Raw genomic sequence first — 20,792 nt, forward strand, 5'->3', positions numbered from 1 at the left:
ACTACATGTATGTTTCCATTGCGAGTCTTCTTCATATTATTCTCTTCGGTATGAATAGTTTAGCTTGGTTTATTTATTTAGCCTGTAACATAAGTTCTGGTTGAGTCATGTCCATACTCTAAACGAGGGTTTTGATTCATCCTCAAATTCTTCAAGAATGACGCTTTATTGTTAGGTTCAGAGTATGCGAGGAATTATATCTCCTTGCAAAATGGATGGTTATGTTAAGTGTCTCAAAGGGAAAAATGCATGAAGAGTCATGGGAAAGCTTATGAAATGCTAAGTCTAAAAGAAAATGTAAGTAAATGTTGGCCATAGGTATCAAAGGGTATGGGGTACAAAGTCACTGACTGTTGACCGTGGGTTATGGCAGCCGATGGTTGGATGTATGAGCACCAGTCATCAGCTGTAACGAGCCAGAAGAGCTAGTACTACCAGATTCTCACATTGACTTGTGCATGTCATGGTATTGTGTGATGCATGGGATTGGGATTACATTCATTGGGAGAAACATGCTTTGTGTGTGATGGGGTGTGTGAATATTGGCATAACCCGATTGGCCTAAGAGCTAGTTTAGGTACTCTAGATGAGCATATGCATTTAGAGCATTTTGCATGTGTGTATTCTTATGTGGGTGTAGCATGGCCTGATGCTTGGTTTATAGGGGCCTTGACATCACGTTTTTGCTGCAAATGCCAGTGCATTTCTATTATGTGGCATTGCATGGTGAGCAAGGGTGACTATGATAAGTGAGGGGGTTATGAAAGACTGGGGGTTCGAGTCTCATAACAATGTATGAAATACTGGGGGTTTGAGTACCACATCAACTAATGAAAGACTGGGGGTTTAAGTCCCACAGCACTTACGATACGGGAGACTGGGGGTTCAAGTCCCCATAACAACTTATGATCTTGATATGGTTGGGTTCACAATTCTGATATGACATGATGGCCAGTCCGTGGCAGCGATAGGTTTGTATGTGGGACTTGGGAGCCAATGTGTACATTTTATGTGGGCCCCAAGGACAGGATATGTGCGGATTACTTTATGTTTATGCAATTAGAGCTAACGCACATATTATACATGGCATGATATGTTACTGCATTGGCATGAAACACATGGGGTGTGGGAAAAGTTCTATTCTTAACCTATTGTCTTCATACTATTATGCTTGCGAGCCTTGCAGCTCACGTTTATGTGTGTCATTCCAAGTAAAAGCAAGGTACCAGGTAAGGGTAAGGTAGGCAGTGCTCAGGGCGGGGTTAAACATGTACAGACTAGTCCCAACCAAAAGGTCCTGGTAGTGTCTTCTTATCGTGGATGTTGTAATGGGATATCGTGTTAGCTTCAATATTACCTAATGTAATTGATCTCAATATATGCTTTGAATGTATTAAGTGGATTGATAAGGCAATAGAAGAGTTTTGTTATCAGAAAAAAATATGTTAGATGTTGTATTTTCACAAAGACTCCGGTAGGTGCCAACTATTCTGACGCTTCCCCTTGTATGTCTTAGCCGGGGTTTCTAAGGAAGAGGTTGCCATGAGTTTTTGGTAGTCGTGCTGGTGTCACATCCCCGAAAAAGGATATTATAAATATTAATTATAGAAATGAGGGCGTTACAGTATACATATGGGTAGGTGTTAGTGGAACGCTTACTGAATATGACACACGTGATAGATCACATGGCTTAAAGGATTTATGATCTATCACAGACTTTGATCGTGTTACTGGTCCTTAGATCAGAAGCAACACAGTTGTCATATATGACAGTGTCAGGAATTTGCCATTGTTAAATACCATTTGATTACCAGGTGGGAGATGCATTGTGTGGTTCTTATGCAGTGGCATATGGAGATTAGTGATTGCTAATGGGATCTGTCGATCTTCGGCGTGAGGTGAACATCCTATCTGATCAGTGGTGGTTGTGATTGTATAAATCCCCGGCCATGGTACACATGATTGAAAAAGTGTTTCTAACATTGAAAGATGTTTTGATGTGTCATCTCAATCACGCCACACTAGATCTAGGCATAGTTATTAAGTTAGTGAGTTTGATCAATCCATGACTCTCACTCGATCTGGATATTAATCAATGGAAGGATCATAGTACAAGGGAATCGGAAGCCCAAATAGGTTCTCAAGAAGTATGACTTCATTACTAGTAGGATTGCCCTAACATAATGCTAGTTATCACTCAGGGTCTTTCGAGTTACATCGAGAAAATGGAGAGATCTCCATTGTAGACCAAAGTGTTTGGTTGGCGTCAAAGAGCTTGACTTGTCTCGATTGCTACTTAGTGGTGAACCTAGAAAGTCTGTCAAAGAGCTTGACTTGTCTCGATTACTACTTAGTGGTGAACCTAGAAAGTCACACGCATATCCAAGTGTAGTGGTTAATTAAGTGATAAAAGTTATAATCTTCATTAAGAGTTAATGATTTTTATTGGGATATTAATAATGAGAATGGTTTTCATTGGATAATTAATTCTTATATAATATTTTATGTATAATAGTTATACATATATTATATTATATTGAGAGAATTAATTTAAATTCAATATATGAAAATTAAAAGAAAATTTCCATTATCTATATAATATATATGATATATTGTATAGAAAAGACAAGAGCACTTCAATAATTATATGAAAAAGAAAATAGCATTTTTATTATATATATAATATATATGATATATTATTAAAAAGAAATATGCACTTCCATTATATATAATATATATTATATTTTATTAAAAATGGAAAGAACACTTCAAATTATATATAATATATTATTGAAATGGAATGAGCACTTCATATAATATATATGATATATTATTGAAAAGAAAAATACACTTTCATTATATATAATATATGTGATATATTATATTGAAAATAATATGGCCATCTCTTCCTATATAAATAGGTGATCATAGAGAGAAATGGGTGTGTGAGAAAATATTTAGTCATAAGCTCTTATCCTTCTCATTTTAGTTGGAATTCTCTTAACCATTATTCCCATTTTTCTCTTGATTCCATTGCTGCTAGTGTAGCAAATCAAAACTAATAGAGAGTCTATTAGTTTTTGGAATCTATTTAGCTTTCATCTCTTACATTTAGCTTGGCTAACACATAATCTAAGTTGTAGGATTCATTCCCTACTTGGAGTGTTGACTAACTAGGCCCCTCGTGCTTTCGAGGGACAATTCAGTCTAATCAGTTATCTATTCGGAAGTTGTTGGTGTGCAACTGTTGCTATCTTGGAGAAGATTCTAGCCTCTACACTAGACTATAAACTATCGTAAGTTATATGTGCTAAATCCTCTATGACATGGTTTGTTTTTCTTTTTGCATATGGTCATGGGAAACTAAGTCTTGCAAGGTGGTCTTGAACTTATTTCCCACTGCGTTCTTATTTATGTTTTTAAAAAAGTTTTAAAAACAATAAAAACCCTTGCATCGATACACCAATAGTTGACGTTTCCCTTCACTTTGGAAGAAGGTGAGAGGGAATCACAACTCAAGACTCATAAAGAACGTCTCGTACATATAGATGAACCCTACATCCACTTCTGAGTCTAAGACCATATAGACTCATTCTCCCTCCTCACGCGGTCGACACACAAATAGACTCTCATTTTCGGTAGCTGATAGGGATGCTCGTGCTCTCAACATGACGATCTCCCTAGGGGAATCGTATATTGAGGCAAACTTGATTACCTTTCGTTTACTCAATCGTACGCAGTACCCAAGCCAGAAGGTGGACTTGAAAGCAATCTAGCCATGGATGCAGTACCTACATGGTCCTCGGAAGAACCAGGGAAAATTGAACTATAAAAAGTCAGCACCCCATGCTTATTCCGAACTATGATCTAAATACCCCAATCTATACCATGAATCACCATTCTAAGCCTAGCTAGCAAGGTCCGATAACTAGCCCCTAGCCTAAGTGCCAAATTCTCCATTGAGAGCTCCCCTATGATAATCACGGAATCATTTTCATCCCTAGATTCGTTTCTCAATCTTGCCATAACACCTAGGCACCAACAAACAATAACAAAAAAAAAAAAAAAATAATGAAGCAGAGAAAGATCAAAGGAATCGAATTCAAGGAGTTAGCTATGAGGCAAACAAAGTTTGAAGGAACTAGGGGAAAGAAGAACTTTGCCCAAGATGAGCGATTGGAAAACAGAGGCAAGGAAGAAGCGGAAGCCCTCATAGAATTGGAGTTTGAAATTAGAAGCGAATATGAAAAGTAAAGTAAAGAGATGGATAGGGATCAAGGAGATCTTTTATATTGGTATCGCCCAATAGTCGTGACCTAGGTCCATCCCCAAAAGCAAATCAGCACCGCACGACACATCTAATAGATAGGGATCAAGTGTCGTCGATCATCTGCAAGGACCACACCACCTGCCACGCATTGAAGGCGACATGATGCCTCTCTACTTGCAACACGTCGTTTGATATCCTAGGCTTGGCATTTTGAATTTCGGGACCATACATGCTGTTCGGGCATTGGAAATGACAACTAGAACCCTTAAGCTCAACCCGAGCTCAAAACACGCCAAACACATGAACACCACCTCGGTCGCGCATCCCAAGCACGAATTTTCACCCTTGCGCACCTCCGACTTAGGGGGCTATGGACCATACCAACTCTATTGGGCTCGGCCCCAGCAATGGCTCGATTCCTAAACTTGATCTCGGCCCAACACTAGCCAACACCCTCATCTCATCAACACCCTTCGAGATCATTGTGTTTGTAACATGCCTCATCAATTCCGAATATCTTGATTGTTAATCCCCCTTAGCATCTGAAATCTCGACTCTCTATCCTCCTATAACGGTTGGCAATAGTCAAGGGGCTTTCTTCTTCTTACCTATATAAACCAGTTTGGCAACCAATCAAGGAATGTTCTTTTTTAACCTGACATAAATTTTATTATTTTAAGGTCGGTCTTACTTAAACAGTGTTTGTAAGTACCACTCTTGTCGTAACTCTTCATCCAATCATTCTTATAGACATTAAAAGATAATATATATATATATATATATATTACACACTCCAAAGTGTTGAAAAAAGCGCCAAAGTTTTTTAAAGGTTCAATTATCCCCAACCACCTTATGAGTCTCAGTACCACCATATATTTTTGGTTTGGCTGGCAGTGAATGCCGATTTTTCAGTTCCAGATTTCCAAACGAAGACCGCATCATTGACTTGACTCGCTCGTTGACAATGACATGCCCTTAGAAAGTGGGAACGCTGCCGAAATGACAAAATTCTAAATCTAACATTCTATTTTTAGAAACATTTTCCAAAACATTTTAAAATAATCAAAATAAATAATTTGAAATAAATTTATAAAGCCTTCATACTCTTTGTTTTTAATTAAGATATATATTAATACATAGCAGATGGCTTGCCACTGATATTTGATTTTTAATTTTTTCTTCTTTCTCACCAAAGGAATTTTGCTGCAGCCATCCACTAGATTTAAGTAACTTAGATGTCTTTGATTGGTCTAAATAAATATTAAACATTAAATACACCACAGCATAATATTAAAAGAGAATAAAATAAAAATAAAATTATAAAAATCACTTGTTAAGTTTTTTATTTTAAAATTAAAAATGAAATAAGATTTCACCGTGTCATTGAATTTTAAAATTCATTCAATCAATATATAATTTTAAAAAAATATTTACAATATGATAAGTCTTTTGTTATTAATAATGTTAAATAAATTAACTGTATATTCTTAAATTTTGAGTTTTTAATATAGGCATTTTTAAAATTTTTATTTTTTATCAAATCAATAATAATTTCACAACAAAGAAAAATTCAAAAAATGTCTAACCTAAATTCAACAAAGTTTAAGAAGTGTATAGGGAAATACTCAAAATTTTAGGAGGGTACAATCTATTTATTTAAATAGATGGGGCACCATTGTAATAAAGTGGAATTACGTGGGCAAATTACAAGAAGTGATCTCTTAAAATCACTCTCCATTTAGCAAGGGGCACTGCACGGAAATGGCGGAGCTGAAGCTACTTCTGCCCTTGCTCTTTGCTTTACATTCTTTCTTTCTAATTCATTCTGCTTTTTCCGAGATTTTCTTCGAAGAGCGGTTCAATGGTAGATCCATCCAACTCTCATCACACCCTCTTTCAGTTCTGTGATTTCTGCAATTTGGTTTCTGAGAAGAATAAGAGCCCAAACATGATGATTCTTTTCTCATATTTACTACCAATTTCAACTCATTTGGGTTTATTTCTGTTTCCTACTTTCTGTAAGAGTAAATTCGTTTCTGTTTGTTTCATATGAAATTGGGTATCTTATAATTTTCTTTTTCCTTATATGTGGTTGGTAAAAAAAAAAAAAAGATGGGTGGAAGAGCCGTTGGGTTCTGTCAGACTGGAAGAGGAGTGAAGGGAAAGCGGGTACGTTTAAGCACACTGCCGGGAAGTGGGCTGCTGATCCTGATGATAAAGGTACTCCTTTTCACATCTTTGGTGGTGAACTATGATTGATTTTCTTATACACAGAAACATTTCTTCTTGGATGTTGGCTAGTGCAATTAGATTGCTTAGGGAGCCCGATTTCTTTTGAGATAATTTTTTTTGTGTTCTAGTGACTGCTGCTATATTCTTTCTGTGATTTGATATTATATTAAACTAACTTATTTTAGTTCTATAATTTGTAGGATAGAGAAAGGAATAAAAATGCTTTTTTTATTCTGATTGGAAGGTAAGAGGAAATCTGATACAAAGGAACTGACTACATTTCTGTACTACAACTGAAGACTTATTTATGGTAGAACTAATAACTAATTTTCCTAAACTTTAACCACAAGCTACAAACATGGAGCAAAACAGTTTGAAACTGTACTTCACTAATAACAACCTTGACATAATATAACAGGTTTAAAATTCTGGTTCAGTCTGTACTGCTTTGTTTTCTTTCTTTTTTTTTTCTTATTTTGCTTGAAAAAAGGGTAAGGCTGGGAGTCCGAGGGACACTTGAAGTTAGAAGAACCCTGCCCATCTCACAAGCCCACCCATGAGGTTAGGCATGATGTGGCTAGCAATTTTGTACCCAAGGTGTCACCGAGGGGTTGCAATGATACCCCACTAAGCTTTCATAGCTGCGTCATTAGCCCCTTCATCCCTTAAAACCCGATTGGTGATGGCGGGGGTGGTTGGGGACCACAAGGGACCAAGAAGTCACATTTGGGGCTCATAAGACTTGAACTTGAGACCCCGGCTCACCATCATAACTACCTATTCATTCCATTTGTTGTAGGCAATGCAGGCAGTAAGTTGCTAATGCTGAATCAGAAACCTTTATCATAAAAGCATTGAACTGTTTTCAAGTTTTTGTTTTGTCTGTTTTCTCTAGTGATTGAATGAGTGGCCTCCAGTTACGTGTTTGTTTACTTAATGTTGCCATACTCAATGTAGGTGCAATGCATTGCACTTGGTGTCTCCTTGGATCCTTGGTTTTGGGACATAATAGGGGAAATCATACACATGTTTGATGAAGAACCTTAGCCAAGCAAATAATAAAAAACTACAAGTAATCAAGGCTCATTACATGAGTTTTCTTCTAAACACACAAAATCATGTGTACATATATCTGAGGACTTTATTGGCTAGACAATCTATAAATATTTGCTTACTGGAAAATGCATGTGGCTAGGAAAAGTGGTTAAGAACTTTAGTTTGGCTGTTAAAATGTATTAAACAATGAACTCTGAAAACAAGAAGTCCACACGAAAACCAAAGGAAAGATGTGGGAGAGAGAGGGAATGAAATTTGGCAAACATTCTGGATATTCTGGAAACAAAGATAATGATTGCTGATCATAATGAAGAGGAACAAGGTACATTTACTTCCTTTTAAAGTTAATTTGCCATACTTTTTGTTCCTTGGGACTCTGAGCTGCAATAATTTAGGTTATACAGCTAACATTTATCTACTGAGTTGACTGGCACTGCTAAATGCTAAGGTTCTGTTTGGTTATTTTTGTACCTTTCTTTTTCTTATTTTTGTTTACGATGCTAGCTTAGAAAAGCAGGGAAAAAAACTAGCTGGAAAGATGTTTCAATGCAGTAGCTGATAACTGCTTAAAAGCTAGTTTTTGTTAGTTATTTTTGTAAGAACATAGTTTACAAGATAATAATAATGATGATGCTCCTACAAATAAAGGATTGTTTCATATTATCAAAAGAATTATATGAAAATATGAAATATATTTTATTTTTTTCATTGCAGTAAAGAATGAAAAAAAAAAGAGAATAGAAAAAAAAAAAAAAAAACTAGTGAAAGCATCACTTTTTATGCTTTTTGTATTTTGAGCATTTGGTGCTTGGTTGGCCCAAACGCTTGCCTTTTTACAAATAAAAGAAAATTAATTCTAGCTATCAAAGGCCTTTAATTTAAATCAAAAAATGCTGGTGCCAAATCTACCTTAAGTAACTATGCAAGTTACAAATAATGCCTTGAAACCTTGCAGGCATTCAGACTTTCAATGATGCCAAGCATTATGCCATATCTGCAAAGATACCAGAGCTTAGCAATAAGGACAGAACTCTAGTCGTCCAGTATTCTATAAAGCTTGAACAGGACATTGAATGTGGTGGTGGTTACATTAAGCTTCTTTCTGGTTATGTCAATCAGAAGAAATTTGGTGGTGACACTCCTTACAGGTCAGTTATTATGTTATTCGCATATCTTTCATCGGAGAGGCTTTTGATGGTTACGCTTCACCCTTCTACAACGTTGGTCTCTCTTATGGTCTAACTCTCATATAGGTGTGTTTGTCATCATTTGATCATCTAAGGAGATGATTATAGAATAATATGTAAGAGTTTTTTTTTTTTTTTCTCTAATCCTGCCCGCAAGATTATTAGTTGATATGATATTGATTTAAGTTTCTCCATTGAGTTCCTTCTTGTTTGTTTGTTGGTTCTGCATCATTATTGCTTAGTCCAACTGAGCCTGCATTTGTTAATTATAGTGTCTTAGTTCTGCTAGTTGTTGGATGAGGGCTTCTAATGGTTAGGTTCCATTTTACCAATTAGTTTACCAGACTAGGTAACACAACCACGATTTAAATGCATGCAGCACACATGAACTAGATATGATGACATCAATTAACAACTGGTGTAAGTGATCCCCCACCACACATACACACACACACAAAATTAAGATAAGAAATAATGCTGATTTTAAAATAGCATGCAGAGTCAAATGCTAGGCATTAATTAACCACTAACTAGTAAAGCTCAAAATTTGAAATGAAGGCAATATGTGTATATATATATATATATTGTGTGGTTAGTGAGATGCATATGGCTAATAAGAATTTGAAATTAAAGTGGAAATGACCCTATGTGGATAAATGATAGGAATGGGCTTCGGAAAAAAATTGTACTGCACAAAAATAAATCAATGCTAAATTACCCAAAATCAGCACTAGTTTGTTCCTCAATTTGATTTACCCAATATTAAACTTATTTTCTGGTGAAAAGTCCCAAATCCCTAGATTTAGGATCTTCAACAATGCATACATGAATATTTTTGCATTAAAACTGAGAAGTACAAGGGACTTCTACCAGAGTTGTCTGGAGCATAGTTTTGGCTAGGTTTAAGCATTGAGCAATCTCTTTTTCTGGATAAGTAGGCATTGAGCAATCATGAGAAAGAATATTAGAGGAGGAGGATGTATAAGTTAAATTGTTTTGGATATAGCATGTGACTTGCCAATAAATGGTAGTAGCTTAGATGAGGATATCAAAATGCATGGGTGAAGAATATGGATAAGGAAAACCTCATCAAGAATGGATATATTGGAGTTTTGAAACTATGGAATTGTGTGCTGTTGTGCATGTCCAATGGGTATACCAAAAGCACACCTGAAGTAGTTATCCTGGGTTTTCACTATCATAAAATAAGAATAAACCATGGAATTTGAGATTAAAATGAGGAAATGGACCACATTACATTGACCCTGCTTTAGTACCACCATGTGTCATGGATGGAGTGCTTGCCATTGACCCAAACTTTTACCATTAGGTGGCATTGCATAGTGTTGAGGAGAAAAGATGGGAGCCGAGAGCTAAGAAGATAAGGGTGCTATCTATAGTGTTATCTAATTTCAATTTATTTGTTTTGTTTATATGTTTTGTGTTTTATTTATCTGTTGTAAATTAGTTGATGTAATCTAGTAGAATGTGATCTAATCCTAATTTTTAGGAATGTAATCTACTCTTAAAAGTTAGGAGAATTATTAGGAGTTTGTATAGTTTTAGGAGTTTGTATCTATAAATACATAGTGTACACGGTATTAGAGACATGAAGAATTATTCTGATTTCTTCTACATGGTATCAGAGCCACTTGATTCCAGCTTGATCTACCAGTAACCCTAGTGCCTTTAGTGCACAACCTCTTCTCCTATTCGTCAGAACCTTCATTGTTTTGTGGGTTTTTTTCTTTCTTTCTTTTTGGAGATCATGTCAGAGACTTTAGATGTCAACACACCTCCTTCCACCATAACTGGAGATATAGTTCCAGTTGATTAATCCCCTATAGCTGGTGAATTGCCAAGTGTTCACTAGTCCTATCGGTTAAACGGTAGGAATTCTCTACAATGGGCTCAACTGGAAAAGACTCTCCTTAAAGGACGCGGGAAAGGGAATCACTTAACCGGAATTCCACCAAAGGAAGCAGATCCAACCTTCACGGCCTGAGATGTGGAAGACTCACAGATTATGTCCTGGCTCTAGAGTGCAATGCAACCAGAGATCAGTAGGAATTTTATGTTCCTAAGTACAACCAAGGAAGTATGGGAGACTATCCAACAAACCTTCTCAAAAGTCAAGGATGCTTCGGTGATCTTTGAGCTTAAAACAAAGATAAACTCTACCAAGCAAGGGTAGTTGACAGTGACAGAGTACTACAACCAGATGAAAGGATTATGGTTGGAGCTTGATCACTATCAAGCTATCAAAATGGTGTGCCAAGAGGATGTTGCTACTCTTAATTAGATTGTTGAAAGAGATCGAATAGTCGAATTTTTAGTTGGCCTAATCTAGAATTTGATCAAGTGAGAATTCAAGTCCTGGGTAAGGATAAACGCCCTAACTTAAATGAAGTGTTTTCCATCATCAGGAGTGAGGAAAATCGAAGATACGCCATGCTTATAGAACACAACAACGAAGGTTAGCACTAATGATTAGCAAACAAGGAGGAGGAGGAATCAAGCCTAGAAAACCTAGAGTTCAAATCCCTAGGAAATCTGGATTTCAGAATCATGGATCTAACCGTGAAGGGTAATGGTGCACCTTTTGCAAAAGGCCACAACACACTAGGGAAACATACTTCAAGTTGCATGGGAAATAGGTGGTCTTGAGCCGGATTGAAGTCTTAAAAAATATGAAGCACCAAAGCTACCTATCCAATAAAGATTCCGAAGAAGAAACTGATAAAGTGGATTCAACAGAGGTTGAATTCTTCGGACATTCCAAGATGGAGCATCCTGCTCCTTGGTACAACAAGGTAAAACTCTAACCCATGAGACATTTACAGCTTCTAAAACCGATAAGAATAGCCTATGGATCCTTGATTCTGGAGCCACGGATCGTATGACCCTTGATTTCCATGCCTTTAACCTATGACATCATTGAACCAACTAAACAAATCATCATTGCAAACGGAGCCTCAATACCGATTTCTAGAAAGGGCAGAGTAGCTCTAACCCCTTGGCTGCCACTTAATCAGGTCCTGCATGTCCCAAGATTAACTACAAACTTGATTTCTATTCATAAGCTAACCAGGGACTTGAATTACCTCACATGTGTAAGTTTCAGGCCAAGGACACCGGGTAGATGATTGGTGTAGCTAAGGTTCACAATGGGCTCTATATCTTGGAAGGGAAGAGTCATTATCCTGCAAGGAGACAACATAGTATGCCCTACTCCTCCCTAATCTTTCTGCTATTTGGGTACATCACTTTAGATTAGGTCACCCTCCATTTGTCTTGTTAAAACAAATGTTTCAAGATTTATTCAATTCTCTAGATCCTAGTAGTTTTAAGTGTGATGAATGTATTATTGCTAAACATCACCGAGTCTCTTATCCTATTATCAATAAATTTTCCTCTAAACCATTTAATTTGATTCACTCTGATGTTTGGGGGCCATCCAAAATACCAAATTGCTCTGGGGTAAAATGGTTCATAACTTTTATTGATGACTGTACTCGTATGTGTTGGGTGTTCCTTCTAAAAGATAAGGCTGCCATTGGGTCTGTGTTGCCCTCATTTTGTAAAATGATTCACACCCAATTTGACACCTCTATCAAAAGGTTTAAGACCAACAATGCAAGAGATTATTTCAACAATCACTTACATAATTACTTTCAAAAGGAGGGCATTATCTATGAATCATCTTACATTGATATACCTCAATAGAATAGGGTGGCTGGAAGGGAGATAAGACACCTCCTCAATGTCACCCGAACTATCCTACATCATCATCATGTGCCAAAATATTTTTGGGGTGAATCGGTGTTAACAACCACCTATGTTATCAATAGGGTTCCTTCTAGGATTCTTAATGGTCAAAGCCCTTTCCAGCTTCGAGCATCATTTTTCCCTGACCTCAATCTCCATACACATTACCTTTAAAGGTGTTTGGATGTGTTTGTTTTGTCCACATACTCAAAATACATAAAGACAAATTGGATCCTAGGGCCCTTAAATGTGTTTTTCTTAGACATTCTCCGACAAAAAAAAGGGTATAAATGCTATCACTCAGCAACATGTAAATTCTATGTCTCAAATGATGTCACTTTGATTGAATCCTAGTCATTCTTTAACCCAACTCTAGCCATGCAAGACACTGGTAGACCAGTTTATATAGAATGGGAATACCTCAGTCCTATTCTTGAAATAGCTCCATTGGGTCCTAGTCATTCACATCAGAATACTGATCCTATTCTTCCTGCTGACCCAATGCATGCCTCCCCAATTCGATTGGTTTCTCCCACTGAGTAGGCAAATTCTAGGCTTATCTCTCCTATTAGGTATACAGGCTCTCCCTATGTATACAAGAGAAGACAGTCCATTGGTGATCTATAGCCACACTCAACAACAACCCCAGATCCTAGTTTGGAAATACCATACTATGAGAACTCACCCAACATTTCGAACCCACCTCAAACTTAACCTAAGTCTACAGATTTGGACTTTCCTATTGCTATCCGAAAAGGGGTTAGAACTTGTACCAAACACCCATTAGCCAACTACTTATCCTACCATCGCCTATCTCCTATCCATAAAAGCTTCCTGACTTCATTGGATGCAATTACTATTCCTAAATCAATGGAGGAGGCAGTAAAAGATCCTAACTAGAAAGAGTCCATGTTAGAAGAAATAAGAGCACTAGAAAAGAATCATACATGAGAGTTGGTACCCAGACCAAAGGGGATAAAACTAGTAGGTTGTAGGTGGATTTTTAATGTGAAATACAAAGCTGATGGGACACTTGACAGGTATAAGGCACGACTGGTTGCCAAATGCTATACACAGTCTTATGACATAGATTATCTAGAAACATTCACACCTGTAGCCAGAATGACTACTGTTAGAGTTCTCCTAGCATTGGCAGCTAATTATGGATGGAAATTATAGCGACTTGATGTCAAGAATGCCTTTTTACATGAAGATTTAGAGGAAGAGATTTTCATGGAAATACCTCCAAGATGTTACCATGAAGAAACAAGGCATAATCAAGTGTGTAAACTCAAGAAGGCATTATATGGGCTCAAGCAATCCCCACAAGCTTGGTTTGGTAGATTCTCAAAGGCTATGTCATCTATGGGATACCACAAAAGTCGAGAGGATTACACCCTATTCATCAAACATAAAGGAGAGAAGGTAACTGCTCTACTTGTATATGTCGATGACATTGTGGTAACAAGGAAGATTTGAATGAACAAGGCTGCCTAAAGTAGAACTTAGCCCGGGAATTTGAGATAAAAGACCTTGGACCATTAAGGTACTTCTTAGGCATCGAAGTGGGCCACTCCAAGGAAGGTATCTTCTTGTCCCAACGAAAATATGTCCTAGATCTACTTGTTGAAACTGGGTTACTAGGAGGAAAAGGTGCAAGGGTTCCAGTTGATCTCGACACAAAATTACAAGCAAGTGGACAAAGGGAGATTCCAGTGCTTGGTAGGGAGACTAATATGCCTTTCTCATACTGGGCTTGACATATCCTTTGCTGTTAGCCTAGTATGTTAGTTTATGCATAACCCTCCTGAAGCTCATATGAATGCAGTGAGAAAAATCCTAAGTTATCTCAAAGCCACTCTAGGAAAAGGAATCCTATTCACTCTAGGGGCTGATTTGAAGATCCAAGGCTATATAGATGCGGATTATGGTAGTTCTCTTGTGGATAGAAGATCTACAACTGGGTATTGTGTATTCCTAGGGGGGAATTTGATAACTTGGAGGAGTAAAAAGCAAGGGTTGGTAGCTAGATCCAATGCAAAGTTTGAATTTAGAGCCATGGCACTAGGTATGTGTGAGCTTTTATGGTTGAAAATTATCCTAGAGGATTTGAAGATTCTAGTGCAAAAACCTATTGAGCTGTTGGGAGACAACCAATCAGCTATCAGCATAGCTCATAACCTGGTGCAGCATGATAAGACAAAACATATTGAAATTGATAAACATTTCCTAAGGGAAAAATTGGATTTTGGTCTGCTACAGATTGCTTATGTACCATCCAGCCATCAAGTGCCTAGTACCCAATTTGAAGCTCTAGTAAGCAAGCTGGGTATGATTGACATCCACTCCCCAACTTGAGGGGGAGTGTTGATGAGAAAAACTAAGAGCCGAGAACTAAGAAGATAAGGGTGCTATCTATAGTGTTATCTAAATTCAATTTATTTGTTTTGTTTATATGTTTTGTGTTTTATTTATCTGTTGTAAATTAGTTATTGTAATCTAGTAGAATGTGATCTAATCCTAATTTTTAGGAATGTAATCTATTCCTAAAACTTAGGAGAATTATTAGGAGTTTGCAAGACTTAGGAGTTTGTATCTATAAGTACATAGTGTACACAGTATTGGAGACATGAAGAATTATTCTTATTTCTTCTACACACAGCAACCCCCCTAGCCCCAAAAATAACCACCTAGTACAAGTCAATGTGGTTTCAACAAATGATTGCATTGTAACAGAATAGCAGGAAAAGACAGAGAAAAGCACGCATTGTTTTCGTGACGAAGACTTAAAAAGGTTTATTACTAACAATGCCTGAAATGAACCCTTGTGAGTTTTTGTTTTAAGCTATTAAGCTCTCAAATGGGAAACTTAAGAGACGGCATGCATATACAGAGGCTAAAATGGAGAAACTTGGTGAGATGATTTGGCTGCATGTAATCCTTTTTAATTCTGTTATCAGCAATACATGGATGAATCCATTAAGAAGGCAACAAGAGCACAGAGAAACCTGGATTAGGTTGGTGAGAAAAATTTTAAAGATTTATTAGATATAATCACTCAAATACACATCTGTAGGTTTTTTATATTTCAGTATTAGCTGGCATTTGTCAGTGGCTTGGAATTCTAAATTGCAGCTGTTTGGTTACTTTTAGTTATGGGAAGGCTTGATACTTCCAAGTTCTTGTTTTATTTCTTTTCTTCGCCAGGATTGGCAGTATAAATTTTGCTCGTACAAGATTATTTCCTCTCTGCTAATTTTCCTTTGTGCAGTCTAATGTTTGGACCAGATATATGTGGCACACAAAAAAAGCAGCTCCATGTTATATTTACCTATCAGGGGCAGCATTATCCCATAAAAAAGGATATACAATGTGAAACAGACAAGTTGACTCATTTCTACACATTTATCTTGAGGCCTGATGCAACTTACAGCATCCTGGTTGATAACCGAGAAAGAGAAACCGGAAGCTTGTACACAGACTGGGACATCCTCCCTCCACGTAAAATCAAAGATGTCCATGCAAAGAAGGTTTTATCTCAGTATTGGAAGTTCTGTAAAATTTTTATTTGATGTCCATGTCCTAAATTCATGGAGGGTTTATTTTCCAAATGATAATTTTGGGGAATAGCATCATGCCTTTTGTGAACTGAAACTCCAAATGCATTTAGATTTCTGCCTGCTAAACCTATAGTTCGACTTTCCTTCTCTTGCAGCCAGCTGACTGGGATGACAGAGAGTATATTAATGATCCTAATGATGTCAAACCAGAGGTATCATGCTCCAAGCATTGGTAATTTGTCTGAAATAAGTTTCATATTCTTATAGTATGCCTTTTTTTTTTTTTTTCAAATTTCTTCTGTTGCAGGGATATGATTCAATACCCGCTGAGATCCCTGATCCAAAGGCTAAAAAGGTTGATTAGTAGCTCAAAGTACTCCCTTCTTTATTTGCTTCTCTCGCTTCCATACCTGCCTTAATCTCTGTCTCCAGCAAATGGATACTTCCCCATTATTCAGAGTTCAAAACATACCGGACAGATATCCAAAAATATTCGTAGTCTTGTACCAACAATTATTTCTTGTCTTATACTTGTTGAATTGTTAACCACCATCTCATCTAAAAACTTAATCTTTTAGATATTTTAGATAGAGGGTTAACTTTATCATTTATACTATTATTTTTACTCTCTACACACAAAGTAGAACGTTTTATATATATATATATATATATTTGTATTAGGTTCCTTTTCCTCTATTTAAAAAAAAACAGAAGTTTATAGTTCTCTGTGATAATCTGATAACAGGCTGATTTTGTTATGAGTATTTGATGACATGGTGATTTGCTATGATCAGATTGCTGTAGTATATTTATCCTTTTCTCTTTTTCTGGCAACTATGGGGCCGGACTATTTATTGCATGTTTTTCAATAAGTTATCAAATGAGGGTAATTTTTTTTTTGGTTGTGCCATGGCGCTATCGTGCTGCTTTTTTGTCCAGCCTGCAGATTGGGATGAAGATGATGATGGGATCTGGAGGCCAAAAAAGATTCCAAATCCAGCATATAAAGGACCATGGAAGCCCAAGGTGCTTAAAAGCTTATAATGTTTAGTTGGATTATATATTTTCAATGAATTTTATTGCATTTTCTAATTTTACATATGTGGTACTTCAGAAAATCAAAAATCCCAATTATAAGGGCAAGTGGAAGATCCCATGGATTGACAATCCAGGTACAAATTTGTCCTAAGGAATTTCTGGTTGGTATAGGTCACAAATTTTGAGATGACCATATTTTTCCTGTTGTCTTAAAGGTTAAGGTTTTCCATCCATTGGTTAGTACACTTTGTTTGAAATCCATCTTTTAACCGGATACATATGTTGAATCCCCTCTGAGTTAGCGGACATGAATTGCTATTATTTTATGTATGTATATACATTCTGTGTACAAAGTATTGATAGCAATATCATAAGCAAACTCTCATTATTCATGGTAGTTGCAGTTTTCAAAAGATAATATTAGATTAGGTTAGAAAAGACTGATGTAGTGGTTTGGATGGTTCATTATTTGATTTTTCAAATATTTTTAGTTTTTCTATTGTTTGTTCAAATTACTAATTGGCTGGGTTAAACAAGTAAATATTTTGCTTAGTGGTGCTCAAAGTAATCAGGTTTGATTATTTCAAAACCAGAAATGCCATCTTTATTGATATCTTTTGTGGAAGTTGGGTTTAAGTATTACTGATAACTACTAGAGTTCTTCACCCTGCTGAACACTAATGGACCTATTTTGTAGCCAACGACTGGAACTTTAAATTGCTTCTGGTTCTCTCATCCCAGAACACTGCTGGATCATTATGTTTTTGGTCCTTGTTTCGGAAAGCAAAACAGGATCTGGAACCAAACAAATCAACTTTTATTCCATTTGGGTTAAGAGGCATATAAAATATTAAAAACGGTCGTCATATCTAGTTATCATTTATTAAAGGATATAAGCTGTTAAATATATCAGATCATCTTTTTCTTTTTGCTAAATATATTGGATCCCCTTTTACACTCTTAAGAAAGTAATCACGTTGTGTCAATATTTCAAATTGGAGCATTGCCTTCAAAACTATAGCAAGTGGATGGTTGAACATTTTGCCCTAAGATCTGTCACCATGTCCTTTAGGCTTTCATCGGTAGGCTAATACAATACCTGTTATCCTTTGCAGAGTTTGAGGATGATCCAGATCTTTATGTGTTGAAACCAATAAAATATGTTGGCATTGAGGTTTGGCAGGTAAGAGGCTTGACCTGTATTAACAACAAAAATTTCCTTTCAAACATTTAATTCCTATTTTCAAGTACTTTTCCTGTTAATAGTCCTATAATCTTGTACTTTCTGATTGTTTCAAGCTGACTAGGTGGGGGTCATTTTGTTATTAAGTGAAATAGTTAAGATTATCATCAATCATGGTGTTTGTGCAATTTAAAATTGAATTGGTACACGATAACGATTTTTTATATGAAGCTCATGTCATTAGTTGAGGATGAGCCTTGGTAGCAATGATAACGTTGCTCCTTGGTGACTAGATGATTATGGGTTCAAGTTATGGAAGAAACCTCTTTACGAAAAAGCAAGGGGAAAGCTGGGACAAATATGACCCTTTGAGCTTTGCAAAGCCGAGAGTTTCGTGCATGAGGAATTCCCTTTTGTTTTTCTTGTCATTAGTTTGCCATTATTATTTTTCCAATATGACAAATTTTTTTCCTATTTTATTTAAGCCTTTCCAGCCTATCATGAAGAAATGTTGGGGGACCTTTATGAGTTGTTACTAAGTGCTGCATAGCAGTCTGGAACTATTGGAGTTCTCTTTTTATTACAGGTAAAGGCAGGTTCAGTATTCGACAATATTCTTTTATGTGATGATCCCCAGTATGCAAGAGAAGTAGTGGAAGAACTATGGGCTAAGAATCGGGAGGTGCGGTTGCTCTTTCCAAGCCTTTTATCATTAAATGGTTACTACAAGTCTTTAGAATTGCTACTATTGTCTGTTTTTCATAGTCCTCACTCTTCAGGTTGAAAAAGATGCATTTGAGGAGGCAGAGAAACTGAGAAGAGCTGGGGAGGAGGTGGTTCAGTTCATGAGGAATTATATTAGAATTTTTCTGGCTTGACACAAATTTCTTCTGAATGCTTTCTAACTAACTAAAATAATGATGGGTGGGTGTAGGATGGCAAGAAAGAAAGAGAGAAAAGTGAAAGGTCCAAGAAAGAAAGGCAACACAGAAGAAGGGTATAAATTTTTTCCTATACAAATACATCCTTCAATTTCTACCTTCTTGTTTATGCCGTATGAATGAATGAATGACCAGCTCGTCTTGAATTGAGATCAAGTAATCTTCTGCTCCATCTCATGGTGAAATTAAGCATTGGATCATCTGAATTTATAGGATAGATATATAACATTACAATAAGATTGATTCAACATTGTGGCTAATCAAAAGAAGAAACAACGAACATGCTATAATTTCTCCGACTGTTGTTACAATGTACGATAAAAATTATGAAGGTATCTTGTACTTTTAACTTAAATTTCTATCGTTTCCCATGTGTTGTTATTTTTAAAAGAGGTTGAAATGCATAAAATAGTGTAATTTTTGAAATATTTTTGTTAATCAACTTAATTTGATAAAGACGATGATCATGATTTGACGCCAAAAATAGCTAACTCAATAACATTTTTTTGCAGCATGACCCTTATGACTACGTGGATGACTACCATGTAAGCTCTCTCTCTCTCTCTCTCTCCCTCTACACATTTTTAGTTGGAAAAGAGGGTTATAAAATAGATGAGCAATAGATCGGTTCAGAAGTGCAATAACATATCAAAGGCTAACCCGCTAGAGTCAGCTACCTGAATTTGAACTCTTTATTTATTTTTATCTATAGTTTTATCTTCTATAAAAATCGATATAAATGCATACACTTTGTACATGTTACTATATTAGCACTGCTTTTGTGTGCCATTAAGCCCAAAGTCATTCCCGGGCCTTTGATCGACCAAATCCTAATTGTAACCTTCATTTTACTCTTCATTTTTATTGGTTTTTTTCAGGATGAACTTTGAGAGTCGTCAACAGCTTATTTCATTTCTGAGAACCATCTGAGTAAGAAGGACGACTGTTCTTGAAGGACAAATCAACATTGCTTTATCATCAGCAAAGCCTGGCCGATCAATGTTGTTGCATCAATAATGCTTCTTGTAACATTAAAATTGCACACCATATATATATATATATATATATATTAGGATAAATTTCACATATCGCCCCTAAGCTCTAGCAAGATTACATTGACTCTTCTTATGTTTTAAAAATTATACTGATCTCCCTAGCAATTAACAACACACTTTAAATTAATCTTTTTACTACATACATAAACAAGTTCTCTCCCCCTCCATCTGTTGTGATTTTCTCTCTTTCTGCCCTGACTTCATCTCTACTCTCATCTTCTTTCTTTTGACTCTAACGGCTTGGCTTGTGGCACGTGTAACCCTATTATGACCCATAATAAAGGTTCATGATCGACGATGATCCCTAGCACCAATGCTAGGGTAACTCTTAACCATTGAAACCAACAAGTTGCTTATGTTAAATTACCCATCATATTATCAATTACAACTAATATCGAATATAACCAATATCTAATAATAAGATTATATTTAAATTCAATTCTTCTATCTAGGACAAAAACTCATTTAATAACAAGACAATAGATACAAAATTCCAGGTTTA

At 36.3% G+C, this 20,792-nt stretch overlaps 1 protein-coding gene across 1 annotated transcript; it reads left to right on the top strand.

Moving 5' to 3' along the window:
• Positions 1–5,987: 5,987 nt before the first annotated feature.
• Positions 5,988–20,319, top strand: LOC127809881 (calreticulin-3-like). The gene is made up of 14 exons (XM_052349035.1): positions 5,988–6,134; positions 6,383–6,490; positions 8,514–8,706; positions 15,785–16,043; positions 16,229–16,285; positions 16,381–16,428; positions 17,013–17,099; positions 17,188–17,245; positions 18,227–18,294; positions 18,881–18,976; positions 19,074–19,127; positions 19,229–19,291; positions 19,748–19,780; positions 20,114–20,319. Exons 1-14 carry the CDS (start codon positions 6,032–6,034, stop codon positions 20,123–20,125), a joined length of 1,239 nt encoding a protein of 412 aa, XP_052204995.1. The 5' UTR covers positions 5,988–6,031; the 3' UTR covers positions 20,126–20,319.
• The last annotated feature ends 473 nt before the right edge of the window (positions 20,320–20,792 follow it).

This window comes from Diospyros lotus, chromosome 9, assembly GCF_014633365.1.
Source record: "Diospyros lotus cultivar Yz01 chromosome 9, ASM1463336v1, whole genome shotgun sequence".
Classification (NCBI taxonomy): Eukaryota; Viridiplantae; Streptophyta; class Magnoliopsida; order Ericales; family Ebenaceae; genus Diospyros; species Diospyros lotus.